The sequence below is a fragment of the Cannabis sativa genome, chromosome 1, assembly GCF_029168945.1.
Source record: "Cannabis sativa cultivar Pink pepper isolate KNU-18-1 chromosome 1, ASM2916894v1, whole genome shotgun sequence".
Classification (NCBI taxonomy): Eukaryota; Viridiplantae; Streptophyta; class Magnoliopsida; order Rosales; family Cannabaceae; genus Cannabis; species Cannabis sativa.
The window spans coordinates 26,479,997-26,503,100 of record NC_083601.1 but is presented as its reverse complement, the minus strand read 5'-3'; the positions used below and the strand labels follow the sequence as shown (position 1 = coordinate 26,503,100).

The window sequence follows — 23,104 nt, the reverse complement described above, 5'->3', positions numbered from 1 at the left end:
TTTCAATACCCAAAATGGGAATGGGGCGGGTAAAGGCAAGAATAATACTATCCGTACCATATCCGACTTCGATGTATAGTTTCTTTTTTATTCTTAACATATATATAGTATATATATCATTGATAATCAATCTATAATCAAAATTATATATCATATGTTTAATGACGATAGTAAACTACTGATCATTGTAAATTACAAGTGTAAAAATATTTTATTCTTGATTCTTTAGTTTCATTTTTGTTTAATTCTTAATTTATATTTGGAGACTCTTGAAAGGTATAAAACTATGGTACTATATTTTGGTTATGATTTTTTTTAAAAAATTTTGAGACTGATTAATTTTTTATCTTCTATTAGCTTATCTTGTTTTTTCTTTTTTTAACTTAGAGACATATTTATCTTTTATCTTTTATCTTTTATTGATTATAAAGGCATAATAAATATTTGTGAGAATATTGGTTTAATTTAAATTAAAAAAAAATTAATTATTTTAAATTATTTAATTTTAATTTTTTTTATGAGTATTCTCTTCCCCCAAATTCTTATTATCTGGGAATAAAGGGTAGTGGGGATGGTACATTAATCACCAATTTCCACATATAGAAGTTACAAACTCATATTATTGTCTCACTCTCACCCCTAAAAAGAAACTTTCATTAGCATAATAACTCTTGGTTTAGGATAGGTCGTACCTTATCCACAGTATCCCAAAACTCCAAACTTTTTGCCAAAGTTACAGTACAATGAAATTTATGCTCTTTATTCTTAACTGTCATTTTGGAGCCAAACCACCTGCTCCTTGCCGGGAAACCATCAAGCCTCCATGGATAAATTGGCCACATTTCACAACCTTAACCCACTTTTCTTACAAAACACACGTCTCTCTAAGCCACCCAGAATGTATTCACTCCATTTTCTGTGTGTTAGAGTCAGAAGCACCACTTATGAGACCCCTCTTTCTCTTTCCTCTCTTCCATGTCCACTGCCCAAACTTCACTTTTTGGATGAAGTAGCAAAGATCAAAACTTTAAGTTCAGTGAAAGTATTACATGCCCAGATGATAAAAAAGGAAACTTTGGATAATACTGATGAGGTAAAAAGCTTGATCACCTCTTACTTGGAATTCGGCGATTTCAAGTCCGCAACCATGGTATTTATCATGGGTTGTCCACGAAATTATCTTATGTGGATGTCTTTCGTAGAAGAGCTTAGGAGTTTTGGGGGTAATCCGGTTGAAATTCTTCAAGTTTTTAGTGAGTTGCAATGTGGAGGTGTTATTTTTGATAGTGAAGTTCTTACTATGATTTTGAAGCTTTGTGCATGTTTGAAGGATTCATGGCTTGGTGTGGCAATTCATTGTTGTTTGATCAAGAGAGGTTTTCATATGGATGTGTATTTGAAGTCTGAATTAATCAGTTTTTATGGAACGTGTTGGGGCATTGAAAAAGCCAAGCAAGTGTTTGGTGAAATGTCTGATAGAGAAGGAATCTTATGGAATGAGATGATCTTGTTGAATTTGAAGAACGAGAGATGGTTAAAGGCTTTAGAACTATTTAAGGGTATGCAATTTTCATTAATAAAAACTAAAAATAGTACAATTTTAAAAGTACTACGTGCTTGTGGAAAGATTGGAGCTCTTTATGAAGGAAAGCAGATTCATGGTTACGTTTTAAGGCGAGCATTGGAATCCAATTTATCAATATGTGATTCGCTTATTACCATGTACTCCAGAAATAACAGAATTAAACAAGCGAGAACTGTCTTTGATTCGATGAAAGATTATAGTTTATCTTCATGGAACGCAATCATCTCCTCATACGCTTTATTTGGCTACTTTAGTGATGCTTGGAATCTTTTAAACGAAATGAAAAGGTACAATTTGAAGCCAGACATTGTGACTTGGAATTGTCTTTTGTCGGGTCACTCTCGCCATGGCTCATACGAAATGGTTCTCACCATCTTGCGGAGAATGCAGAGTGTGGGCTTCAAGCCAAATTCAAGCTCCATAACTAGTGTCCTTCAATCGGTTATTGAATTGGATTCTTTGGAATTTGGGAAAGAAATCCATGGATTTGTGATCAGAAATGGACTTGACAATGATGTATATGTAGGAACTTCTTTGTTGGACATGTATATTAAAAGTGATTGCTTAAGTCATGCTCAAGCTGTTTTTAATGCTATGAAGAAAAGAAATATATTCTCTTGGAATGCATTGATATCAGGATATTCTTACAAGGGTTTTTTTGAAGATGCTGAAAAACTATTGAATTTCATGGTTGAGGAAGGAATCAAACCCGACCTGGTAACATGGAATGGTCTTTGTTCAGGATATTCATTATGGGGCCTCAACAAGGAAGCTAGAGCTGTAATAGACCGGATCAAGAGTTCAGGATTAACACCAAATGTGGTTTCATGGACTGCTCTGATATCAGGCTGTTCACAAAATGGGAACCATACGGATGCTCTAAAATATTTTATTGAAATGCAAGCAGAAGGCATAAATCCTAATTCAGCTACCATATCCATCTTACTTCGAGTTTGCGCAGGCCTGTCTTTATTACATAAGGGTGAAGAGATACACTGTCTCAGCATACGAATTGGTCTTATAGAAGATGTTTTTGTAGCCACAGCTCTTATAGACATGTACTCTAAGGCAGGTAAATTGGGTAGTGCCCTTCGGGTTTTCAGGAAAATTCAAAAGAAGACATTAGCCTCCTGGAATTGCATGATCATGGGTTTTTCCATCCACGGTTTTGGAAAAGAGGCCATTTCTCTCTTTGATGAAATGTGTAATGCGGGTGTCCAGCCTGATGCTATAACATTTACAGCTCTCCTTTCTGGCTGCAAGAATTCTGGTTTAGTTAAAGAAGGATGGAAGCTTTTTGATAGTATGAGCCAAGATTATAACATTGACCCAACAATTGAGCATTGTTGTTGCCTGGTAGATCTTCTTGGGAGAGTCGGCTATCTTGATGAAGCTTGGAATTTTATGGAAACAATGGCATTAACACCGGATGCTTCCATGTGGGGCGCTCTTCTTGCATCATGCCGAACCCATAGAAACTTAGAGTTTGCTGAGATTGCAGCCAAAAATCTTTTCAAGTTAGAGCCCTACAACTCTGCCAATTATGTCTTGATGATGAACTTGTATGCAATGTCAAAAAGATGGGAAGATGTGGAGCGTGTTAAAAGCTTGATGAGTAAAAGAGGAGTGAAAATCAGCCAGGTCTGGAGCTGGATACAAATTGATCAGACCATTCACATGTTCTCTGCAGAAGGAAAACCCCACCCAGACACCGGGAAAGTATACTTCGAGCTATATCAGTTGGTTTCAGAAATGAAGAAATTGGGTTATGTCCCTGATATGAACTGCATACATCAGAATCTAGATAAGGAAAAAAAAGAGAATATGCTTCTGAGTCACACAGAGAAGTTGGCCATAACTTATGGACTGATGAACACAAAAGATGGAGTACCTATAAGAGTTATTAAGAATACTCGAGTTTGTAGTGATTGTCATGAAGCAGCAAAATACTTGTCTTTGATCAGAAACCGTGAGATTTTTCTTAGAGATGGCCTTCGCTTCCACCATATAAAGGAAGGAAAGTGTACCTGCAATGACTGCTGGTAGAAGTGTTCTGCTATGCTAATGACCATCTTCCAAAGACTACATTATGATGAACTAAATTGTTGGCTCAAAACACGTTCACCTGATCGAACACACTAATAAGTTTATAGCAGGTATTAGTATGCTAACGACAGAGATGTCAATACAAATTGGAGGAGAATCTGGTCCAGTCAACGAATATTACATTTCTTCGTTTGACTTGTCATGTGGAGAAAGGAAATGAAAATATGCATCTTGTGGAGGATATAGCTAGAACAAATTAGAGCCACTAACATTCGAGGACAAATTTCATACTCAATTTCTTGAGATGGAAAAGAGGGAAGGGGATGCATACCTCCAATACTCCATTATTGGAGCCATTTAACTAGTTTTGGACCTACATCAAGTGTGTACCTGTTGTTTCATTTTCATCTTATCCTTTTGAATGCATTTAATGTAAAACTGTTCTTTCCCATTGTATAAAAATTGGTCATCCCATACACGGAATTTGCTGAGCCCAGCTGGACAAACGGTTTATGAAAATACAATGTTAAAACTACAGTAATTTGAGTTGCTCATAGTGCTACAATTAGCTTATGTATATCGGGGCAAACAATGGTGTTATCACCACTAGATAAGCCTAGTGGAAAAGAAGGAAACATCACTAAAATGAGTGTAACAGAAAAAAGCACATTCAAGAAGTACAGGCACCTCCTAGAACCATCACAATCTCTCAACAAAATTAGAATTTTCATAATTCAGTGATAAAACCCTTTAAAAAGGAAAGATTCTTAAGAGATCCAACAACCGGTGGAACAAAATTAAGGCAATTACAATAATTTATTAAGAGTGTAGTATATACAAAACAAACAACACATAACAGAGGTGGTTTTTCCAAGTGAATTTCTCCGGCAACCTACAAAGATGAAAACCCCATTGTTCCTAGGTACCATATAGTTCCAACACTATTTACAGATCAAGAGTCATAGCAAGGTTGGTAGCACCACGCACAATAAGTCACAAGAAATCCCTATTTCCATTTATGGAATCGCCTACTTGAACAAAAGCTCATCCTTCAGACACTCAAAGATGTAAAACCCAGCAGCACTTTTCACAGTGAGGAAGACGACGCCAGAGCAGATGGGAATGGAAAGAGAGTTGAAGGATCTCCACAAGAGAAATTCAAAATCCAGCAGTATAGCCAAAACTCCAAAAACTTGGAGGGAAGTCCTACCTATCTGAGATCAAAAAGCCTAACTGTAGTTCGTGAGCTCCTGTGCCCACCCCTGGATCCACTATTGGTTGATAGGTTCGGTTCGATCCTGAATAGCCATCCTCTCAGAGACATCAGCTAATGATTTGAGGTTGCACCTGATCAAGGCCTCAACAAAGAAACATGTCTCGTCCTTGGTATTTCCTTCAGGGACATCCACAACAAAGGATTCAATAACCAATGTTCCTGGTCTCCCTTCAATAATCTCAGGATGGACAGTAACAATTGAAGAGTAGTTCTGCAATGTGTGGAAAAGAAACATGATTAGAAGGCTTTCACATAAAATGTTCAAGCGAAATATATCGAAAATCTTTAGTAAGGACATGGACATCAGTAAATTTCATATTCCCTCAAACAACTCAAGGAAACAGTGCAAGTAATGACAGCTATCAACAGTCCTTGGCTTGTGTCTAGCCATTAAAGATCATTCATGAAAAAGTATGATCAGGAATCAGGACTACACATTTATTAGGCCCCATCAACGAGTAATGAGTGACCATGAATATGATCAGAGGCTACAGCATCAAATACTCATCCACTTCCTTATTAAGCCTCTGTTTACTTACACTGCATATCAAATATATAAAACTATGCATGTCAAAGATATAAATTATCTACTCCCACTGAAAAACTTCAATTTAAAAGTTGAAGAGCAATCCCCACAACAAGACATCATCAGAGAAAAGTTATTACACAAGAAAAATAGTGAAGAAAGGATGAAGCGTCAAGTAGAGAAACAGAGGAAAGTAGTGTATACCTTTAGCCTGTGATCACCACCAACAATCTTGATTCCAAGAATGTGTTCCTCATCGTCAAGTAACTCCAACCTCTCGGTGCTTGTCGTAGCAGGAAGCCCAGATTTAACGTTCACTTCTCTAACACTTCCAATACCCAGGTCCCCTTTCACGATGCATCTACTAACAAACGGCTTATACTTCTGGGGTTGATCAAATCTCCTAACAAGCGACCATACCTGATATGAGAAAAAGGCAACCATTTAGATCTCAACCACAACAATTTCAATTTGTTTGTTTCATTGGGAGATAAAGTAACAAATTAGCTCAAATAAACTCTTTTTGTTTTTCTTCCGATCACACAAAAAGGTATATCAAACTTAAGAAAGAAGAAAATTAAAAAGGAAAAAAATCCATGTTTTGTAGAAAACAAAATAAACCAAAAAAGGAAAAATAAAAATCATTACTTAGTGACGAAGAACTCATTTAGAGAAAGCCTCAAAGATCGAATACTCGAATAATTCACAAAATTCAAAGCTTCTGGATCCAGATTAAACCAAAAACAAGAAAACCCAGTTAGAAAATCGAAAGAAACGTTCGAAAACCATTCTAAATGGAGCTAAATTATCCAGATCTTCAAAGCACAAAAACAAAGTCAAATACCCCTTTTTGAAATCCCCCAAAAACAGAAAGAAACCAGATGACTCAAAACCAATCCTAATACACGAAAACCAAAAAAGAAAAATCATAGACCAATCGATCGTACGGTTCAGAAAAAACGTACGAGTTGAACAGGAGCTTTGATGTGCTTGACCAGAGCAGATGTACACTGGTTATCTCTGGGTTGATGCTTGTGGTGCCTACGTATGTACTGAACCTCCATTGCTCCGTATGAATCACTGGGGTTCATTTTCTTATTCTTCTCTCAATATCTCTCTAGACTCAGAGCTCGCTTTCTCTCTCTATAAAAAAAATTGAGGATCAGAGTAGTTGAGACAGAGAATTCCAGAGACGAGAGATAAAAGCCTTTGTTTCACATTACAGCGAGACCCTTTGCCTTTGTTTTTCTGAGATAATGATAATAATAATAATAAATAATAATAATAAAAAAAAAATTGGATAAATTTAATTAAAAATGAAAGCTTAGCTTAGCTTGGCTTGGCAGGCTATCCAAACTTTATGTACACCGACACTGTAAGGTTTTATTAATATTTTTATATTTTTAATATTAATATTACGCGTGAAAGTCCAAACTTCGAACCACATTTCTCTCCACTTGCACTATATTTTATAAATAAAATAATTATATTTTCACCAATAACTTAACAGTACCAGTTGTTATTTTGATTAATTATTAATTAAAAAATTAGCATAGCTATCAAAAAATAAAAATAGAAATAGCAGGTCAAATATTTATGTCAACCGCAAATTTTGTAATTTTTTTTTAAAAAAATTGTTATTATTTCTTTTTTTAATATTTAATTGAAGATAAGTAAAGTCATTTGACTACGACCACAATTGTTATCTTTCTTTAAATGTCATTGGTAAGACTATGTATTATCTTTTTTATTGAATTACATTTTTTAATTAATTTATGTTACTTTTACTATGGGAATTTTAAACAATAATTAAAAAAAAAATTAAGATGATACGAAATCTTATAAAACTACGAAGTTTGTTTATAACATTTTTTAATTAATTTATGTTACTTTTACTATGAGAATTTTAAACAATAATTAAAAAAATTAAGATGATACGAAATCTTATAAAACTACGAAGTTGTTATAAATATTAATAATTATGTGGATGTCCAAATCTTTTATTTATTACCATTAATTGTAATCAATATTCCTCTTTTTCTTAGTTTCCCTTTTTCTTAGTTTCTTAATATCTCACTCTTGTATTTGTATAAATAGGGGTTCACCCCATTGGAATAAACAACTCAGAAATTCTCATTCACTTTCTCTTTCTCTCTTCATCTTCTTCTTCTTTCTTCTCATCTACTTTATATTATTTTATATTATTTTATAACACGTTATCAGCACGAGTCTCTGCCCAAGCTTCAAGCATGAGTCTCTTCCTAAGACCCAATGTAAGTATTTTGTTAAAATTCTTGAATTGTTTCAAAGTCACGATACACTAAATATATATTTATATATATACTTATCTGACTGAAACAATTTCAAGAATCCTTTGTTTTCTTTTTTCTTTTTATCTATATATATCTATATATTATATATGTATGTATATATTTTTATATATTTATTATTGATTCATATATATATATACATATTATGTACTTATCATTCATAATATTTACAATATATGTTTGCCTATGATATGATAGAGAAAATCTATATAAATTATACATATATCCAGAAAGATTATGTATCATCGATAAAATATTGCATATATCTTGAAGATTATGCATCATCGATAAAATATTCCATATATCCTGAAGATTATGCATCATCGATAAAATATTGCATATATCCTGAAGATAATGCACCATCGATAAAATATTGCATATATCCTGAAGATTATGCATCCTCGATAAAATATCGCATATATCCTGATGATTATGCGTCCTCAATAAAATCTTGCATATATCCTGAAGATTATGCAAATGTAATATTCATTATATAATTGATGGATATATAATGAAAGAGATGAATACATATTTATATATATGTTCTTGTATTCTTTGAGGACAATGAAAAGTAATCTAATATCGATATAGATTTTGACAAACATTTCCTGAAGTAAATGTTTTATATTTATCGAAGAAAAAAAATGATTGTATTTATGTGAATACAACTAAAGAATCATTAAAAATGATTATTATTGATGCAATTTTATAGTGGGTTTTGAATACCCAAAAAGAATATTAAGAAAATTGCATTGAAACATCAAAGTATAAGAATAACAGTGAGCATGACTAATGTTATTTAAATACATGAGACATGTATTTATTGTTCATCATTCCCTGCAGAGAATGATACGAATTGAGTTCAACTACTTTTAAAGATTGTTTGTATTAGTCATGTTACTATACATTGTTATTACTTGCAATGTTGGAAATTATTACATGTGACATATATTAAAGATCAAATTTTGCATACATCTTGGAGATTATGCAAAAATTGTATTCATATATTCATTGAAATATTGTTAAAGAAATTGTTAAGTAATTTCTTTTTATATATGAACAAGTAATAAATTTTTAAGAAATTTATAATAATGTTCTACTCGTTCAACGTCATTCCCCGAAGTGAATGTAATGATTTTAAATAATCAATGGGATTGTTTGCTACTCAAATATTTCCAGAAGAAATTGGAAACAACCAAAAGATGAAATACCACACACAATCAAAGTGCATGAAATCTATATATCATGTGTGGAATTGAATAATAGTGGTCGCGTACCTGTAGTACGGACACACTTATAATCAAGATAAAAGTATACTTGATTATTTAATAGAATGTGAATTGTACAAACTTATTGTACATTTAGAATATTTAAATATCATTACCTAAAGAGAATGAATAGACATGAAATTCTATTTCAAAGAATATAGATTTCACATATATTGGTAATGCCAGAAGCAAATTAATATATACATATTTTATTATTTCTTGAAATCAATAGTTTCAAACTATTGTTGGCACAGGATATGTATATATATAGTTACTATATAATTCAGTTTGCATATTCCCAAAAGTGGATATATAATTTACTAATATTTGTTAGTGATCCAATATAATCAAAGTGATAAAGAATCACAAAATGATTATTTGAAAAGCTTCCTGAAGAAGTCTTACATACAATTGCTACTTGGAGTAGTAAAATATATTTGTATGTACCTAGATGTATAACTTTTATCTAGTTATAAAAGTGATAAGAAATAACTTATTATATGTACTGGTTGTACATTTAAATATATAATATATCAAGTCATGATAATTAGACTGATGAATAGTCTATTAATAAATTAGACGACTTGTTAAAAAGATACCAGGAAAAATGAATGATATATTATGGTTATATCTATTTGACCATTACAATAACATGATGAAGTTGTCATGTATCTTTTAAATTATACACATCATTGAATTGATGATAGTGATTCCTGAAGAAATATAAAGTTTGATAAACATAATAGTGACTCCTGAAGAGTGTATATGTTTTGGAGAATAATATAATTATATTATTCGTGTATATAAAAATGAAACTTGTAATGATTATGTTGTAATGAATTTACATTACATTTTGAAAGTTTCATTGAAATACAAATTATAGTGAACCTGAAGTTCATGAATTGAATTATTTTGACATGATCAATCATATGCAATAAATTGTCAAAGAATTTGACTAAATTTTGTTGAAGAACCAGAAGATTCTTTCTCATTGTTATTTATAAGGCTCAAAAGAAGAATGTGCATATATTTCCACATAGAAAATATTTAAATTATATTTTCTTAACAATCTTGAGCCATTGTTAGATTTTTATTGCATAGTTTCTTATCGATGTGATAAGATTATATAATCATGCATTTACAAAATGTGTAAATTTATGTATTTCTAATTATACACGTATGACTCATTCTTAGAAATGAATTAAGTTCATAAGTATTGAACTTGAAACTGAAGTTATTGAACCTGAAGTTCAATGTCATATAATATATATGAGTTTAAATAGATATTGATTCATTGTGATATATTGAAATCCCTACTGGTGTATTAATATTATTAGATATCACAATTTTTAAAAATTCTCTCGATCGGGGAGAGAAGCGGTTAAGGATCGATGATAATTTTTCAAAAATGATCCTTGCACAAAGTATATAAGAACAATATAGTTCAAAATGATATATACCAACTGCAAATCAATATTATTCAAAGTTGAGATAGAATGAGTTGAAAACGCCTGAAGCGTAAATGAACAATGTAGAAATTATTAATAAATGTTCATTTGATTTGCCCTGAAGTTGTTAAATCTAGAGGTACTCATGGAGATACCTTAATGTTATAAAGTATTAAAATGATAACCGTGATGAAAACGGTACTCGAAAAGACTCCCAAGAGAAGTTAGACATAACACATTTCATCATAATTGAATCCCTGAAGTGATTCGTTATAGGTACCTATAAATGATAAACATATTTGAAAAATATGTAATTTAAAGAGATCTCTATAAGTTATGTCAATATGGGAGGAAATTATCATTTATTGAAATTTTTGTCGACAATAAATATTGAATGTTTGCATATGCAATAAACTAACATGAGATAGCAAGGATCATGGTATTAGATTTGTCGAGAATCATCGACATACATTTTGATTTTTGGACAAAATATTATGACGCAATCCAGGCAAATTTACTCACATAAAGTGAAGTAAGACCTGTAGGGTGTGCAAATAAATATTTCTAATGAGAAATTTGCATATATGTATTTGTACATAATGAATTGTTGTACAAAGTTTGCATAGACATGAGATTGATTGAAGTAAGGCTTAAATATTGAGAAAATATAATCATGATTTGATTATAGCCTGAATATATTTTATGAGGATTTATAAGCGTCACATAAATGTTGCAACAAAAGGTTATTTATTTGGAGCTCCTAATATAGTGAGAATTTGAAATAAGCCTTATCTAAAAATTCTAAAAGAATTTAATACATGTCTTAAGTGATATAAATTCAAAGTCGCGCGCACTATATGACAAAGATCTTTGTATGAAATAAAGACATGTAAGTAAATTATTATTTGAAAAATACCTATGGTTGTCTATGCAATATAAATACGTAAATTATACGTTGTGATAGACTCTTGAAGAGTTTTTGATTAATTGAAGAACAAACTTTTATTTCTTTTGTATTTCGAGAAATATTAATGTATAAAGTTTGTTCATTAGTATTGAAGTCCTGAAGTACTTCATATGTATCAAGAATTATAGATATATGATCATTTGATATGGAAATTAAGATCATAAAACAAGATGGAATAAATATATGGTCTTGGAGTACCATCATTGTCACAAATGAAAATTTGTAGTACCATTAATGTGTTATGTTCATATCTACTTGAAATTTTAAATTTTCGTATGAACAAAGTTGTGTACACACATGAATGATACAATTAGTTGGATAAAGACTAATGTTCCACGAACCCCTCATCTATAATTTAGAAGTCCATGCATACTCTGAAAGAGTTATAGAAAATATATGATCAAAGATTATATATGGTGATATTTTAAAAGTGATAACAATAATCTTATGAGATATATTATCACCAACAGAATTATGGATCATATGTGCATGAGGGGGAGACATATTCATGTTGCACTCTTTTTCCCTTAGTTCAGGTTTTGTCCCAATGGGTTTTCCTGGCAAGGTTTTTAACGAGGCAACTTGCAAATAATTATGAATATGAAATATATATTGTACTCTTTTCCCTAGCTCAGATTTTGTCCCACTGGGTTTTTCTGGCAAGATTTTTAACGAGGCAACTATAAATCATGTTAACATACTTGCATTTTATGAAGCAAGTGAAGAATGTGTGTGAGTGAGATCATTGGCATAGCATATTCGGGAAACATATGGATTGCACTCAATAAAGAAGTATCAACCCAAGCAATTCTCTATGGATAATACTGCTTGCATCGTTCAACTAAAAGGAGGTACATTGAAGGAGATAGAGTTAGAACACATTTCACGAAATTCTTCTTTATACGCTTCAAGAAAATGCATATTGGTGTTCAACATATTCAATCAAGTGTCAATCTTACAAACTTATTCACAAAGTTATTACCAACATCAACATTTGAGAAGACGGCAGATAAGATCGAAATTCGTCGATTAGAAGATCTCCACAAATGCCTAAATGAGGGGGAGTTAGTTTACACTATACTCTTTTTCCTTTGATCAAGTTTTCAGCAAGATTTTTAATAAGGCAGTTATTATGGACATCCAAGGGGGAGTGTTATAAATATTAATAATTATGTGGATGTCCAAATCTTTTATTTATTACCATTAATTGTAATCAATATTCCTCTTTTTCTTAGTTTCCCTTTTTCTTAGTTTCTTAATATCTCACTCTTGTATTTGTATAAATAGGGGTTCACCCCATTGGAATAAACAACTCAGAAATTCTCATTCACTTTCTCTTTCTCTCTTCATCTTCTTCTTCTTTCTTCTCATCTACTTTATATTATTTTATATTATTTTATAACATTGTTTTTATAAACAATATTTATACTTTGGGGAAAAAAACAAAATTTACATATTTGTAAATAAGTAAACATCTATTATGTTTGAAAATAATGTGTATAAAACTATACAATATATTTATTTAATTATTTTTTTTATTATAAAAAATGAATTATTTTCTCCAAAACTGTTCCAAATATAATATTTTTTTAATTTCAATTTAATTTTAAAATATAGTAACGTGAAATGTACATAAAATTATATTAAAGCATTTCAATTATATTCTATTTTAAATAGTATTTAATTATTTTAATAATATTTTATAATTTAAATTTATTAAATATAAATTAATTTCTAAAATAATAAAAAAATAATATTGCTTTTACTTAAAATAATATTAAAAATAAGTAAAAATAATAAGGAGCTCCCTACATTTAAATAGCTCTCTATCTATTTTTTTTTTATTATAGTAGAATTTTTATTCATAAATTATATTTTAATTAAAATAATATAATTAGATAGAATTATACTAAAAAAAACTAAAATACCAAAAAGTTTTAATGTAACAACAATACCAGACTTAAAAATGTATAACTAATTATAATTTAAGAGTTATTGGCCCAAATTATAATTTAATTTTTTTTATAATAAATTAGATGTTATTTTTTAATAAAGTATTTTTAGATGGAGGTTCTACTATATAAAAAAAAATTTGTATGGTCGGAACTTATTTTTTTAAAATTCATTCCCTATTTTAGTTTATAGCATTGCTATAAGGCACCAATAGTGTCGCCGACCCAAGCATTGAACAGCATCATTACACAAGGGGCCCCTATTTTTGTAAAGTCCAATTTCTTTTGTTTGTTTATTTATTTATTTTAAAGGAAAATCAAACTTTATTAACCTTCAAATTCAGTCACTAAAATAGGCAACAACTCAGTTGGAATATTTTTCATACTGAAAGTACAATCAAGATAAAATAAAGACGCTCTTGCAAACTCATGAGTGAATTTATTAGCTGACCGCTTAATAAAACAAAAATAAACATTACTTAAGTTAGCCAACATGGCTTTACATTCCTGAAAAGACATAATTTGCAAAAATGGCTAGTAATGGAATTGTAGTCTTATATAATTTTTTGGAAAAATTTGACTTAGCATGCTTAAATGTAAAACATGATGTTTTTTTTTTTGAGAAAAGGGAATTTTATTAATCAACTTGAAAAACTATCATCCCTTATAATCGAAAGTAAATCAGAAGGAGCAGAAAGCTCATCATAAATACAATCTGACATAAAACAAGACCGCCTCGCTATACAGTGAGCCGCCCTATTTGCAGATCGTTTGACAAAAGAAACAAAAATATTATTTAATTCTGAGAGAAAGCTTTGACAATCTTGTATAAGTAGGCCAAACTGAGATGGCATTTGAACTGAGCCATTAATAGCCTGAACAACTACTAAAGAATCAGTTTCAATGTCCACGTCAGATAAGTCCTTCTGCTTTATCTAGCTCAAAGCCTCCTTCACACCAATCACCTCAGCAATCTCAGGAGAGACCCTTCCTATGTTGCTTTTCGAAAAAGCTTCAACCATTTTGGCTTCTCCATTTCGGATTATACAACCAATTCCAAATCGATTTTCAGAATCAAAAAGAGCCCCGTCAACATTGATCTTGAACTTAGTTAAAACTGGTTTCACCCAATGCTCTTTTCCATTGCTGAAATTAACATTCAACAATGGAGTAAAAACCTTTGTTTGAGCATTTTTCCATGTGTCAAGATTAGTCCTAGCCGAATGGACAACTTCTGAAACTGTAGTCGACTTCTTATTCCACAACATATCATTTCTCGCCAACCAAATCCGCCACAAGATCATAGCAGTTTCCTCTGCTATATGCTTGCTGCCCTGCTGCAGAATGTCACAGAACCAAGTGAAAAATTCACTTTCATGTACACCAGCAGCAGCAACTGCTGCAATATTCCAGCAGGAGTGAGCAAACTCACAACCAAATAAAACATGAGGAATCGATTCAGGGGCCTTATTGCACAGAGGACATGTGAGATCGACATGCACATGTCGATTGGAGAGCTGTAGCTTTGTTGGTAGAGTACCAGAAATTACACGCCAAACTAAATGATGAACCTTCGCTGGAACATTCAGCTACCAAAGTCTCTTCCAATACACATCAGCACCCTCGCTCGGCCAATCTCCACTAATCTGCTGCAACAACTTGTAAGCACTACGCACCGAATAAACCCCATTTGTTTCCTTAGACCAGTACCAACAATCTCCCCTTTGTGCATCACTCAGCTGAATGGAAAGAATTAAATCCATGTCTTGTTGATTAAACATGTCACGGATTAAATCCACATCCCAAGCTCTTCTCTCTAGCTGCAATAAACTGTCAACCGATCTTCCCACCAGGTTAGGATGATAGGTAGTCACAAAATGGTTATCAACACTAGGGAGCCAAGGATCGTTGGGGATAGAAGTGGTTTTACCATCACAAATGGATCTCCTAAGGCCAGCCTGTAGCAATTCTTTAGCCTCCAAAACGCTCCGCCAGATGAAGCTTGGGTTCGGACCCAACTCCGCACTCAAAAAATTGCCTTTAGGATAGTATCTAGCCTTATACAGCTTAGCCACCAAAGAATCCTCATTAGTTATTAAACGCCAGCCCTGCTTTCCCAAGTAAGCCAAATTGTACTCTCGCAAACTCTTAAAACCCAAACCCCCAACATCTTTATGTTTACAAAGTTTATTCCAACTCACCCAACTCACCCCTTTCGTTGCTCCCTTAGATTGCGACTTCCACCAAAACCTTGCCATCAACCCCTCTAAGCTTGAGCAAATTTCCTTGGTAAGAAGAAATACACTCATAGCATAGTTTGGAAGCGATTGGGCAACAGATTTCAGCAACACCTCCTTGCCAGCTTTAGAAAGGAATTTCGACTCCCATCCTTGTATTCTTTTAATCATCTTTTCCTTCAAGAAACCCAATATAGCATTCTTATTTCTTCCCATAGTACAAGGTAACCCCAAGTAGAAGCTATTATTAGTAGCAGCCACCATGCCAAGCAAACCACACAAGTAAGCTCTCATCTCATCTTGGATATTATTAATTAAAAGTAGGGTATCTATATTTTTAATATATTTTTCTCCCAAAAATACCTTACATTTCAAAAAAGTCTCTCTCTTTAATTCTCTCACTCTAAGTAAGTCTCGCCATCTCCACTTTGAAGCCCAAAAATCCACGAGCTCAACCACCTTGAAACCCTCAAAATTCCCACTCATCACTGGAGCTCTCAATCCATCGCTTATTTTCTATATATTTTTTTTTTTTCTGATTTTCACATTAATGTCATTAAATATCGCTAATTGTCGCTAAATCACAACATCGCTAAAACACACTGCTAAATGTGTTAAATTACATTCAAATTTTCACGATGATTAGTAATGTTTAGCAACTTGCTTTGCATTTTTTAGTCTCATATCGCAAATATACGCTAAAGTCATCGCTAATTATTGCTAAACTTCATCCCTAACTTTAAATTTAGTCTATCGTTGTAAATACATTGCTAAATATTGCAAAAAAAAATAATAAAAAAAAACCATAAAACTAGAAAAAACGCAAAAAATGCGAAAATTTTAAAATTCAATTTTTGAGCAAAAAATCAACGAAACAGAAAAACTAATCTATAGATCTGTTAGAGCAAGAAAATGAGAGGTGAGTGGTGGTGAGCGAAGTGCGGTGGTGAGCAAGAAAATGAGATGTGAGTGGTGGTAAGCGAAGTTCGGTGGTGAGCGGTGTACTCTGGTGAGTTTAGGTGGTCTTTCATAGGAGAGAATAGAGAGAATGTGTAAACTAAAATGAGAGGAATATTTTTGAGTTTAGGTATTTAGAAAGATTTCTCATTTTTAAAGAATGCATTTAGAAAGCATAAGTGGAGATTCCTCATTCTTTTTTTATCAACTCGTTTTATTTTGTTGTGGTTTGTTATGATTACGAGGTGGTGATTATAATGTTGTGACAGGGCTTGTACACCGTTGTTTTTGGAGCTCTATATAGAGGCAGGCAGCCTAGTGGTGAATTTATTTATTTATTTGTTTTTATTTGTGTGGCTTAGGCTTAGTGGATTTGTTTTTGGTGAAATACATGCATGATGATACAACTTGCTAGTTGCTAGTTTATTGTTTAATAAAATAATAGGTAGTTGCTACCATGATTTCTAATAAAGCCTATCTTTTTTTGTTTTCCATATAATAATAACACTACTCTTACTCTTATTTCTCTGTCACCCAAAACCTTTTGTTTCAGTTTCACATGCTTCTCGCCACTTCTTCACTCTTATCTCTCTCTCTCCCTACACACCTGCTTCACTCCAACGTCTCTATTTTTAGTATGCAGAAAAAAATATAATTCAAATTAATTCACTTTATATCGTGATAATATAAAGTAATTTACTGTAAATTAAAATTTTGTAGTTTATAATTATCAACTAATTAATTAAATGTAAAATAATAAAGTTATAATGATAGAGATAGACTTGAACATTTGATCTAATCTAACATTTTTTTCTTTATTCTCGTTTCAATCCAATTCTATTTGAAAAATCATCTTCTGATTAAATTTAATTAGACTTTAAAATTCAATCCAATCCGATTAATAATTGAATGAAATCAGATTTTTAATTGGATATCCAATTAATTGTACACCTAATTTTTAATATCAATTTAAAAATATAAAGAAAAAAATACTTAAACACTAAATATCACTCTTTTTTTAAGTTAATATACTCCATAAAAATATTCTTGTTACAAGTGCAATGTAACTAAAAGTTTAAAATAACCAAAATAACAATATTATCAAGTAATAAAATAAAATAAAATATCATGAAAATAAATACATAGTGTTAACGTCGATTTTCGTTAATATCAATAAATAAACTTTATTTAATTTAGTAAATAAACTTTAGAATAATAATAGTAATAATATGTATATATAAAAAGAAAAAAGTTTTTTCTTGTGATTTTGAAGTTAATAAACTTGAAGGTGACTTTCGTGCCTATGTATGATCTTTAAAAATGCTTCTTGCGCTATTTGTAATGTTGAGGGAGATCGAGTATATCTACGTACGCGAGATGCTGTCATCATGTGATTATTCTAAGATGAATCACATTCCATTAACATACTCATGAGTATGTGGGTCAAATGAGTTGCAAGTTTTTAAAGAACTCATTATTCACCCTTCCAATTGACTGTCGTTCTGTTGTATACTTTGTGTATCCCGTGATGGACCTTCTGCATTGATTGTTCATCTCGCTGGTCTTACAAAATAGTAGTTGTTATTTACGGCTCGTCCTTATCTTTAAAAGGAGAAGCTCAAATATATCTACCAATTGTATTTTTTGAGACGAGTAATCGTGCATAATTATTTCTTTACAATTCGAGCTGGTTCATATTACAGCTTCCTCATACGTGTTGTAACTATATTGCTTGCTCGAAATAACACATAGAATAACTAAGTGTTATAAATTCAACAAAAAAAGTCATAAAAAGTATAATTAATATTTTTTATTTTATATAACTTTTTATTATATAAATCAATATAAATAATTTTTAAAATATATAAATATAATTAGATGTATTGGAGTAGGTAATGATTTGTAACTCATTTATTTCATTAAAATAGGTATTGGAACGTTCGAGAGTGATTTAGCTCGGAAAGGAGTTACAAAACTCATTGAAGAAATTTTTGAAAACACTACAGGCATGATCAAATATTTTTTGGGGGGTTTTTTGACATTTTCATGCAGGATCAAATGTTTTGTTCTAGGCGACATGTTGCCTAGAGCCTGTTTTTGAATAAAAGTTGCAAGACGTTCACCTCTTTAATGAGAACGTTTCTAGACTTCATTCCAACAATTATTTACCTCCATTAATCCCTCTTACATGCCTGGTAATAGCCATGGAACGTGTGTGATTTGAATTTCAAAGTTTGATTCACCTACACTATAAATAGGAACCTAAGGGATTCATTTTATGACACTAGAGAGTTTTTATCAAAGAAAGAACCTTGTTAGAAACTATATAGGCTTGATAAATCCAGAAAACTATTTCAGACTTTCTTCTTCCCTAAGTGTTTGTGGTAGGAGAAACTAAGTTTTTGGAAAAAGGTGTAAAATCTTGTTCAAGTTTTGCTGATTCCCCTACTTGTCACTTGGTGTTTGTGGTGTTGAGATTATTCTCACATCTATATATACTACTATATACATTGTGTTTTATTTGTTGTTTAAAGTTTAGAGTTATAAACTTCTCTTCATATTCTTTTTTTATATATTTATGTGTATGCTTTATCAATAGTTGTAACATTATTTTATTAATATTATTGTCCTTATATTTCTTGTCATAGAGTTGTATCTCTTGGTTTAGTATTTCTATTGAAGCACAATAATTTTCAACAATCAAAAGCTTATCGATCCTTCCTACCTAGCTTCAATGGAAGGTGCAACCATCAAGATGGTGAATCAAGACCTAGTAAGGTTGGGTAGGTTTGATGAATCTAACTTTACTGGGTGGTTAGAGAAGGTGAGATTTCTCTTGACCACAGTAAAGATTGCTTACATTCTTGAGTCAACCTTGGAGCCTTTACCCGCTCCAACTGAGAAAGATACTCCTGAGATGGTGGAGAAGAGAAGGAAGAGAAATGAGGACAATCTCCTATGTAGAGGTCATATTCTCATTGCTTTTCTGATAGACTTTATGATCTCTACAATAATACTAAAATCGCGAAGGAGATATGTGATGCTTTGGAAGCAAAATACAAAGCGCAAGAGGAAGGTACAAGAATTTTTTTAATTTCTCAATATTTTGAATTTCCTTTTAGTGATGCTAAAGAACTTCTTCCTCAAATCTATGAGTTGCAAATCATTGTAAACAAGTTAAAGGTTATCAAGATTGAGCTTCCCGAGGTATTTCAAGTTGGTGCAGTTGTAGAAAAATTGTCATGAACTTGGAAGGGCTATAGGAAAATAATCCTCCATAAAAATGAGGATTATTCTTACAAATCCAAAAGCATATCGAGATTGAGAGATAAGGGAATTGTGAAGGAGCCTATAGATGAGGTTTTCAAGGCTAGTGCAGTATCAAACAAGCATCCCAAAGGAACCAATAATAATAAAGGTGGTGGAAAATATTTGTGTCTAAGAAAAGTCAATTACCAGTTTAAAGAAGTGAGAGGCCATTGTTTTTTGTGTAAAAAATATTGGGTCCGCCCCTTGTTGTTGAGCTTGGACCAATAAGGGCTAAAGCCCATTTGAATGGAACAAAAAAAAAAAGTTGATGGTCATCGTGAGAGAAGCAAGAAGCAAGCAAAGAAAAAAAATAAAGAAAAAGAGAGGGAAAGAAGAGAAAGAAGGCTAGAGAGAGAAAATGTTTTTGGTACTTTGCATTGAAGATTACGTGGTTGATTCTCATTCATTTTAGCACAAATTTTGGATAGTGAATCCTTGCAAGGTGCCCTACCAATCTAGCTGCTACCAGTTTTGATTTGGTGATTGTCCTCTCAAAGGTACTCTTCTACAATACCTATTTGGTGAGACCTAAACTTTTTATTTGTATATCCATCTTTTTGAAATAATGATGATGATTGTATTAGATTCAAGATTGTTTATTCTTGATGTTGTTCTGCGTCTCTAGTTTTACTAGAGAAGAACTTAGTAATCTCATTAATGAACTTTCGTGATAGTGGATGATTTGAGCAAACTACAGTCTTGTGGTTTTTCCCGCTTTGAGTTTCCACGTAAAAATCTTGGTGTCTCACTTTTATGCTCGAGTTGTGTATTTTATATTGTTGTTGATTTTTCTCTATAAGTTACATCTTCATGTAATAAACTTTGTTCTATTTACATATTATTGAATATTTCTATTTTCTCTCTTTAAAAAAATTATTTTATATTTCCAATAAAACATTGAGTGAGCATTAATTTAATATTAAATTTTACATTAAAGTTTATAATTAATTTTATATTGAATTATAATGTTAAAAGCTAATGCAAATATATCATAAAATTATTTTTTGTAAATATAACACAATTTGTACGTCTCTCATTAGAGATGGTCTTAGTGTACTCTCATATAGTTTCTTTATTCTATCTTTTAAAATATCTCACTAAAATTTTATTTTTTCTATTTTATTTTATACATTTACAGTATATCATACTTTGAATTATTTATATTTTTGTCTGTTCATTTAAATAATATATTTATTATACAGAAATAATAAAATATTATACATTATACTCAATATCTCTAATTTTACACTCTAAAAGTCAACAAATTAAAGCATTATAAAAATAATAAAAAATACATATACTAAAACTTATAAATATTCTAACTACATCTAGCTAAACTCTATTTATGATAACAACAATAAAGTTGGTTTTAGTATTTATTGGTCAAGCATCTTTTTATATTGATTATTGTTATTGGATAACATTAATAGGTAGCATGACACTATAGATTTTATTTTTCCATCTAATTATCTCCTTTATAGTTTTCTTTTAACATTAAGAAAAATAAATTTACGTATAAAAGGCATATATAATTAATGTTTAGTGTTACGAAAAGTATATATATGTAACTACGATAATAGATTCAGAATTTTTATTATGTGGGCGTTTAATTATTATTAAAAACAAATTAGGTCTATTTATTTAATTTATTTATTTTTTGGGATGTTTTTTTTAATTTTTTGTGCTATAATTTTTAAATAAAAAGAAAAATATTTAATTTTTTTAATGTAATTTTTTTTTACTGGGAGCTATAGCCCCTACAACTTTGTGTGTGTGTGTGTCTGTCACTGTGTACATGCATGTATGATGTGTAAAAACTTAATATCATTTCGGCCCTGAGTTGAATGGGTCATAGGCAAAAAAAAAAATTGGGCCTTTACTATAAAGATAAATGGTATTTTTAAAAATTATTAAAAATATGTATATTTTTTAAGAAGTATTTTTTATATTTGGGCCCCTAAAATGAGTGGGCCCTAGACGCGGGCCTAGCCCGCCTATACCTAGGGCCGGCCCTAATCATTTTATAATTAAGATCGTAAGATATATTTTGCTTAATTGCTAATTGTTTTTAACCATCACATCCTATTTTTTAACCATATTTTCAGATTCTATCCAATTAAAATTCAAAAAATAGAGCTAAAAAAATTATTTGTGATTGGGAATGATGAGCTAAAAATGAGTCATTTGTGATCGAATCGTTTAAAATTGATAACTAAATAAAATAGTTACTATTTAAAAAAATCTTATTAAAGAGTTTGATATTGATAATGTTATAAAGTCCTACATGGATAAAATAAATATCATCTTAAAGAGAAATATTATTAGAAAATTTTACATTTAATAATGTGTAGAAATTTAACATTAATATAAAATTATAAACCATTTAAAGAAATATAGAAATTAGACATGGTAAAGATAAAAAAACACAAAATAATAAAACAAAAGGTAGTGAGCAAATCATTTACCAGTTGAACTTGCAAAGTTAAAAAAAAAAAAAAGAATTTTGATACTTCGATGAGAGTTTGTGTGAAAGAGATGGAGTTTCTTTAGACAAAAATAAATAATAAGAAATTTTTCTCTATTTAATGTCTTCCATATAGTGTTGTAAATACGAGTTGAATTTTTTGACACGACACAAAATTAGCACGAGCTCAGAAGGCACGAGCACAATTAGGCATGAAAAAATACGGGTTTAGGCACGACAAAATACGATTCTACAAATTGACACGATACGACATGAAATATATGTCTTTAAGCACGATACGGTACGAAAAGCACGAAAGGCACGACATGTAAGCACAAATAGAGTAGCCCGAAAAGTACGTCACACGATAAGCCCGAAAAACACGACACAACACATTAAAAAATCTTATAATTTAATAATAATAATAATAATAATAATAATAATAATAATAATAATAATAATAATAATAATAATAATAATAATAATAATAATAATAATAATATGATTTTATCAATTATAAATAAATTAAAATAATAATAAAACTTATTAATATTATAATTTATAAGTAAAACTGTTAAAATATGAAAAATTAAGATTATATATTAATTTATTTATTATATGTGATATAAAAATTTAAGTATTTAAGTAAATATTTAAATTCCAATAATGTTAATAATTTTTATATGATTATATGTAAAATATTATTAATAAAATTAAAATTTTAAAATATATAATTTAA

General features: G+C 30.7%; 2 protein-coding genes across 2 annotated transcripts; one reads left to right on the top strand and one right to left on the bottom strand.

Annotated features, from left to right (window-relative positions):
* Window positions 1-327: 327 nt before the first annotated feature.
* On the top strand, window positions 328-5,025 carry LOC115705611 (pentatricopeptide repeat-containing protein At4g01030, mitochondrial). The gene has a single exon (XM_030632996.2). It carries the CDS (start codon window positions 824-826, stop codon window positions 3,629-3,631), a length of 2,808 nt encoding a protein of 935 aa, XP_030488856.2. The 5' UTR covers window positions 328-823; the 3' UTR covers window positions 3,632-5,025.
* LOC115705532 (abscisic acid receptor PYL9) lies at window positions 4,421-6,881 on the bottom strand. Its single transcript, XM_030632886.2, has 3 exons — window positions 6,399-6,881; window positions 5,638-5,853; window positions 4,421-5,118 (listed from the first exon to the last, which is right to left on the bottom strand). Exons 1-3 carry the CDS (start codon window positions 6,522-6,524, stop codon window positions 4,903-4,905), a joined length of 558 nt encoding a protein of 185 aa, XP_030488746.1. The 5' UTR covers window positions 6,525-6,881; the 3' UTR covers window positions 4,421-4,902.
* Between the last annotated feature and the right edge of the window lie 16,223 nt (window positions 6,882-23,104).